Genomic DNA, 8,121 nt, shown 5'->3' on the forward strand with positions numbered 1-8,121 from the left:
GTAATATATTTGAAAACAAAATAAAGTTATTTCACTAATATTCAGCAACTGATATTTGCAAATAAAATTGAAAAAACAAGCAAATTCCCTAAATTTGTTGAGAAGAATTTTTTGAAACATATAAAGCTTTTATTTGACTAAGTTTCACGTTTCAGTTTAATTTTATTGTTCCTTAACATTATTTTATTTATTTCTTTGCATCTACAATTAGTGTACAATTGATGATAGACAACCACTTTGTTTCCCATTTGTAGTATCTGAACGGGAATCAGATAAATTTCAGAAAATGTCAGCAACTATGTGATGCAATTAAAATGAATAACTGACAGTAAAAATGTCGTATGTTACCCTGTATCGTGAATTTGTAGTATCCTCTTTTGCCATACATTTATTTTTTTAGATTTTTGAAACATTAGTTTTCAGAATGTAGTATCTTTTCAACTACGAAATTGTACTTAATAGCTAATTTTATTTCAACTGAATTAAATTAATTTTATTAACTGAAACAATAAATTTAATTAATAATATTAGCTGAAATAATAAATTTAATTTGTTGTAAATAAAACTTACAAACTGAGTTAGTTTTTTTGTATATTTTATTTACATAAAAAATATTACGAGTCTGAAATTATACATAAAAAAATAAATATGTTTTCTATGAGTCTTGCATCAAATTCCTCTTGGTATCCTTTCTATTTAATCTGCAAAGAAAAATAAAAAGAATTATTACAAGAAATATTACTGTTGCTTTTAAATAAACTGTTTCAAAGACGTACAGTTTTACACACAATGTTTTAAACGCAAGTACATGGCAAGCATAAATTACGGTTACGATTCCATTGTATGTGCACTTTTATAAAACGCATTCACATAAAGATTTTTATCAAGCCACTTCTTCTGTAAATATCTTCAATTATTATTATTATACTAATTACTATGAAATTAATTGATTGAGAATTTGAAAATTTTATAATTTTGAAGGCGGACAAGTAGTTTAATTGTCGAGTAAATAGCTAGGAAAATATACCTACTGAAATTTATTTAAACAAAATTACACATTACAGACATTTTAATTAAAATTTTATTTATATGAACTTCTGCATTATATTTGCTACACTTACTTTTTATTTTTAATGGTATGAGGTAATAAGCTAATATTAAATGCTCTCGTACTTAATGCAATGACTTACCCAAGAATTACTTATTACTGCGTTTGAAAAGCAGCTGATTTGAAGAATAAACTACTAAGTATTCGGGAAAAGTTTAATAGCCTTACGAAGAAGCGGGAGGGAGACCTTGCTTCATAGCAAGAAAAATAGTTCGAAATCATATTAATTACTCTTTATTTTTATTTGTATTATATTTTAATGATACCGTACAAGCAAAGTTTTGATAAGGAAGTTCTTTTTCCCTTCAATCAGTAATTAATTTATACCCCCTTTTTATCTTTAGTATTAAATTTCGCAAAATATTACTAGATTTTTCATAATAATTCATATGATATGCGTTTGCTGGTCTTAGCCACTAGGTTTTTAGAAGATGGAATCATGCGAATCTGAAACTACTATCAAATTTAAAGAATCTTCAGATTTTTCATTATCTCAAAAATTACTCATTACTGCATTTTGCTCCAAGAATGTAAGGGAAAATCGTCCTTTTTACTGTATTTCTAATGAAAATAAAATGTTCAGATATTGGAATATAATTTTGCATTTATGTTATCAGGTTCAATGTTCCGTCTTACTTTCTTTGGGAACATGCAAGGACCTGACTCGGAACAGGGAGCTTACTAAAGCTATGTTCAATAACTGTGGGAAGTAGACAGGATACACAAGAAGGGTATACAAAACCCTTTATTTTTTCTCTCTTTACAATAATTTCCGTACTTCGGAATACAAAGACCCACTACTTGTGGTCTAAACGTAAGAATATAAAAATATAACTAAACTCTAACTTTGAAATAATAAACGTGGAGTATTGGCCTTATATTAACAGGAAGCCGTATATATTACAGAGAACTGTTAACACTACAATACGTTTAAAATTACCAAGAGGATTAAACCTCTGGCCTGGAAGGCAACCAGCAACTGAGTAAAACTTCTAAGGTAGGCGGCCTGCTTCGACTAACTGCTTCCCCTCCTCCGCTTGGCAAAAAGCCACAACTTAAGTACTTGGCGTTCGCCAGACAAATTTTGCATAAATAAGTTAACGCTTAAAATTCTGGCCGGAAGTAGAAAATAAGAAGTGATAGTAAAGATTTAAAATAAAATAAACGTTAGTAAAACTTAAGATCCTTACAATGTGTTCTGACTGACAGCAAAAAGATTATGTATTCTGTTATAAGTACAGTTACGGATTCTGTGTTTAATAAAGATTTATTCAAAAAATCCCATTTTTCTTAAAAAACAGAAACTTTTCAATTTTTCCTATTCAAAGCTCAAAGTGTTCAAAACGTGTTATTGAAATTGATGTTTACCATGTAGAAATTCTACTATATATATATAATTAACATAAAACTTTAAAAAAACTTACCTGAGTTATGAAGACGTTTGTTCAATGAAGAGCTAAATGTCCAAGACCATGGCCCACAGCTCCGTGAGCCAAAAGATCATGTCCTCCGTGAGCGAAAAGACCATGTCCTCCGTGAGCCAAAAGACCATGTACTCCGTGAGCCAAAAGACCATGTCCTCCGTTAGTCAAAAGACCATGTCCTTCGTGAGCCAAAAGACCGTGTCCTCCGTGAGCCAAAAGACCATGGTTAGCCAATCCAGGTGCAATTAATGCATGAGCTAAAGGAGCAGCTCCAACTAGACCATGAGACAAAGGAGCTGCTACAGCAGCATGACTAACAACAGCAGCGGCAGGGGCTACATGACTGACGACTGGGGCAATGGGTCCAGCGTGTGGGCTGGCAATGACAGCGGCTGCTGGGGCGCTGGCCGCTGTTCCTGGTTCATTGGTCTTAACCGCAGCACGAAATCCGAGACCATCAGCTACGTAATCAACGCGTCTGGCTCTGCCATCAATATCATGAATGGTGTAAGATCCTTTTTTGTTGCCATGAGCGTCACCAATTTCGGATCTGGAGTTGGAGGCACCATGTCCATCAACGATGTCGTAACCGAAAGCGTAGTTTCCGATAGCCTGCAAATATGAACAATGAATAAAAGGGCAAAACATGTAATCTGAGTTAGAAAGAAATTTATAAATAAAAATTTTGTTTATTTACTAAATTTTAAGGTAAGGAACAATGCAATAATATATTAATGAAATTCTTAAATCCAGCATCTAACTTTTGAGTTTCAAGGCAGCGATGTTTGCACATACTAATAAATAATGTAATATTTCGTGATCACATTTCAAGTTAATGCAATTTTGTAATCTGAATTTTACAATTTATGCGGCATTTCGTATTTATTTTTGATATTTCAATATCATATAACAAAAAATTTTCCCCTTTTTTGAAAGATTAAAGCATAGCATTCATGGGTATGTTTCCATTAGAACACCAACAACATGATAAAGAGAAGAACTGTGGAAAAATTTATATCTGTATATAAAACTAGCGAGTTGCCTTCAACTTAACTGCAACATTTTCTGGTGTTACAGGCCACTGTAGATTTACATAGCCTTCCCTCATTATTGATTTGAAACTTCGCGTAAAATTAAAATCGAGATCTTATTAATAAAACAGAAGTCTCATTGAAGTATTAAAAAAGCGCTGGCATTTCATACTTTGGAATTCGAGATAATAAATCTAAATCAAATTAATTTTAGAAAATACTCTTCGAAAAGTAGATTTTATTAACAATATTTTTAAAAATAAGATTTTTGTTTTGGTTTATGATAATATAGATATTTTATAAGAATACATAACAACTTTTATTTAAAAAATATAGGCAATTACGAATCAAAGGAAACGATAAATTAAATCATACTATTACTAAAATTTAAGGTTACAAACACAGATGAAAATACAAATTGCGCAAGTAGCTTTCCCTAGGTACTTTAAAATGCTTTATTTCTGGACTCTTTAACCGGGCAGAACGGTAGCGTAATTTATTACGCGCCTCGACAACTGAATGTCATTACGCAGACTGGATCCCAACTGAAATACCCCGGTACTAGGCACGGAGTGGCAATTCAGCCAAAAGCCATCTTGCAGATGATCGAGCTAACTCCTACCGAAGACCCGGAACCCACATCCCCGACCAAGGATCAAGGCGTTTGGATTACGGAGTACCTTTGCAATTAATTGCAATTACCTCCACATCATCGTTCATAAAATTGAAATAAATAAGAGAGAAGCAGTCGCTAATGTGAAAGGAAAGAGCAGTTATGCTAAAGTCAAAAGTCGCTACCATCCCCGAGTACAACAGCATTAAAATTAATCTCCAAATCCACCGCTGAATTGGTCAACTTGAGCCACTGTCCCATAAAACAGACGACGGCGGGGTGGGCTGAATGCCTGGAGCTTTGATTGGCCGTTAATGTGCTACCTACCAGTACTACGCGGGCAGCCCCTCCCCACAGGCTTTACACAGAATACGGAGGACAGCGTGGACTGGACACTCAATGGCCCAGGCGCTATTCGTCTACTGATATCCTAGTTAGCTGGGACTTCCGCCATCAGACTCGTGAAAAGTTGGGATGAACCCTTCCCCACAGATCATCGGGAACTTACAGGCTCACTATTATTATACCCTTATGGCCGAGACTGCCCAGGTACAAATCCTAGCCAGTAGCTTCACAGAATACTCTGCATCGAACCCCGGGGGAATTAACCGAGGATAAAAGTAACAAGGGCCATTTCAGAATGGCCTCTGCCCTGGGTCCTTTGCTTTTGCCCCTTTGTTGCTTTATGTCTCTGCACTAGTAAAGTAATTATAGTACTGGAAAATGTATAGTAATTATGCTGTTAACAACATAAGATATGCGAAATTTAAACATTATCTCGTTTAAAATTTAAGATGAATATTTTGGAAGTACTTACATCTTGAGATCTAGAACTGACACTTGAACCGGTACTGATCAGAGCTTTGTGCCCGAGGAGAAGTCCAGTGGCATTTACGGCTACAAGAGCAGCGCAGAGAACGACGACCTGCAAAAACGTAAAATAACTAAAGATCAATCAAGTATATTCATTATACTAATATAAAATAGAGGCATAAATACTAAAAAAAATGTTTTTAAGATTTTAGTTAAATTGTTAATATTTCATTTACTAAGAATCTAGAAATTTACTCCATAAATGGTTTAGTAGTTAAGACACGTACTGTTTTATTAAGTGTTGAAACACAGTTCCAAATACTAAGCAGTTATTTAATTTAACTTCCAGTTATTTCTCATAGCAGATCTAACGAAGTTTGTATTTCAATGTTGAAAATTGGGAAACTCTGTAGTTTCAAATGCTTTACAATGTGTTGAAAGTCATTTCAAAGAAATCGCGTACTTCTTTTACTCAGAATTCAAAATTTGCTAACAGCATAAATCTTCGTATTTTTTTAAATACGGTATCATACATAAAATATAAATATTAATTTAGTCTTTTAAGAATTGGATGATATAAATTTAAATTCGATTGCTAGGGAAGAATTCTCATAAATCAAATAAGGAAAGAACATAATATTAAACTCCTTCATTGATAATTTTAATTTCGAAAACATTTCTTTCTAACGAAAAAGGGAATTAAATTTAAAGCATCTTTGTGCCTTTAATTAGAACAGCACTATTAATTAGGAGAAGTCGGAGAAGTATTTTGTCGGATCAATTGTAATTCGGTAAATTTAGTATAAAAATTAAACCGTTTTTATATATAATTTTTATATTCCTATTAGAAAACTCATATTATTTTTCTCCCTGTAGATTTGAAGAAATTTTCTCCTCAAAGTGAATTTTATTTTTCAGGATAAAAAGTGAAATGCTTATTGAGAAGTCCTGGTAACGAAGTAAAATGTCAGGGAAAAGCGAAGTTATTTTATAGCTCGAATATTAAATTTGTATATAATTTAGTGGATGACAAGTAATTTTCCAAGCAGTTTTGTTATTCAAACAAAAGGTTTCAAATTATTTAACATTTTTATCGCAAATTTACTGCATATTATATATTAATACAAGTATTTTATATTAATACAAGTATTTTATGTTATTGCAATAAAAAACGGGTACTGCTCAAGAAAATTTTAAGAAATTTGCTTATTATTAATACGCATTAACAGTTTTTTTTATTATATTACGTGAAATATCAATTATGTCTTTTATTATTTAGGGAAGTTAAAAAGCTTTATTTTATGAGGTACGAATAAAATTTGATGTAGAAGTTTACCAGTTTAAATTTGAAGGAATCGTTTTAAATGACTACTTGATAAAAGTCTTCTCAATTGTTTTAGAAAACTTTGGATCGAAATTTCACGGAGGAGGCAAAATTCTTCTATCTCTCTATTTTCACATGATATCGCAAAAACTTATAAAGATTTTTCCAGTTAAAAAGAAATTATGCAAGTAAGCAAAAGATTGTTCTGAGCATTTAGTAAATATTAAACAGACAGATGACTCTAATTCAAAGAAACAAAAATAGTAGTCTACGATTGCAGACGATTGCTTTAACGATTGCAGACAAAGGCATAAGCTATAGACAAAAAGTTAAGCCGGTATTAATTTCAAAGTGAAAAACAAGAAGACTATGTACATACCTTAGCGAACATGTTTGAGACTGTTAGATTTCTAAGCTCGAAAACTATGATCGTTACAAAACGTTTACAATATTTATAGTGAAAATTTCAAGGTCTCTGAAGGCCACGCTTCTAAATTGATTCAGCACTTCTTAATCATCATCTATAAGACTGTCAACGAGCCACACCCAAATAATGTCGTTTGAGCCATAGCACTATCTTCCATAAAAACAAGTCATTAAGAGGATAATTGTTGTTTCGAATTCTTTCTCACCTACTTCTGAATGGGTCTCGAATGGAATGTGCACGAAAATCAAACAAATGACCTTGAAAAGTGAAAATATACCTCAGGTACGTAAGTCAGGAATTCAGTTTCGATAGATTATGGATGCGGAAATTTCATAAGCGAGTAACAGCCTTGCTTATAGCCATTTAAGGTCTTAGGTGTAGCATACGTTTGGTCAGGTCACACCCAAATTCTCAGCTTAAATGACGAAAAACAAATAATCGCGTATTTTTATCGCAATTATAAAACGGTTGATCCCTAAAAATCATGACCCTGAGCCTTGGAGTATGAACAATGATAAAGGTCTAACAAAAATCAAGGGTAATTAAATCAGACCTATCTCTTACAACACGATCTGTGAGATCGATATATAATAAATCAAAGTTTTCGATAAGACAAACTAAATATAAGATTGCAGAATTCGAAATTAGTGTTAATTTTCTCTTAAGTCGAATTTTCGACTGCTCAATTTTTTTTTTTTTTTTTTTTTTTTCTGTTGTCGGCATGTTGAAATTCGATTGTACATAACAAAAAGCAGAGAACAGTACACAAAGGTGTAAAACTAAACATATATTACCTAGAATCTACCAGAGTTAGGACATTTAAATCTTAGAATTTCAGAAAATTTATGAAAGGTTGGAAATTCGGAAATTCGACACTTCGATCATTTTTCTTAATTCGAATCTTTCGAACCTTAACCCTGTAGACACATTAGATATTTTTTGGAAGCAGGAAAAATAAAAAAAATATGCAACGCCTTCGTCGGGAATCGAACCGCGGATCTTTGGAGTGCGCGCCCAGCGTACAGACCACCACACCACGAAGGTATGCTAAGAAGGTTGGAGAAATACCTTATAACCTAAGAAATCGTTAAATATCTTAAATCAAAACTTTTGAAACTTCCACTAATAAGTAATGAAAAGTTTCATTAAAAAAAAAAAAAAAAAGAACGCAGTAGCTTAAATTTCAATTGATTTGGATCACTAGTGTCATCTGCCGTGAGTGCCACTCTTTTAATTTTCCAGCAAGAAATTAATATTCTATATTTGGTATTTGCCCATATTAACTGCTGAAATAAACTAAACTTGCATTTATTTATAAAGATTCTCTGAAAATATTAAATACTTGAGTTGTTACTCAAGGATGTTTGTCAAATTACGATTC

At 32.5% G+C, this 8,121-nt stretch overlaps 1 protein-coding gene across 1 annotated transcript; it reads right to left on the reverse strand.

Annotated features, from left to right (window-relative positions):
* Positions 1–578: 578 nt before the first annotated feature.
* On the reverse strand, positions 579–6,741 carry LOC118194121 (uncharacterized). Its single transcript, XM_035365307.2, has 4 exons — positions 6,693–6,741; positions 4,994–5,101; positions 2,533–3,144; positions 579–701 (listed from the first exon to the last, which is right to left on the reverse strand). Exons 1-3 carry the CDS (start codon positions 6,702–6,704, stop codon positions 2,554–2,556), a joined length of 711 nt encoding a protein of 236 aa, XP_035221198.1. The 5' UTR covers positions 6,705–6,741; the 3' UTR covers positions 579–701; positions 2,533–2,553.
* Positions 6,742–8,121: the final 1,380 nt, after the last annotated feature.

Source organism: Stegodyphus dumicola, chromosome 12 (genome assembly GCF_044657685.1).
Source record: "Stegodyphus dumicola isolate Sdum_Otavi_A_Nest chromosome 12, ASM4465768v1".
In the NCBI taxonomy this organism is placed as follows: Eukaryota; Metazoa; Arthropoda; class Arachnida; order Araneae; family Eresidae; genus Stegodyphus; species Stegodyphus dumicola.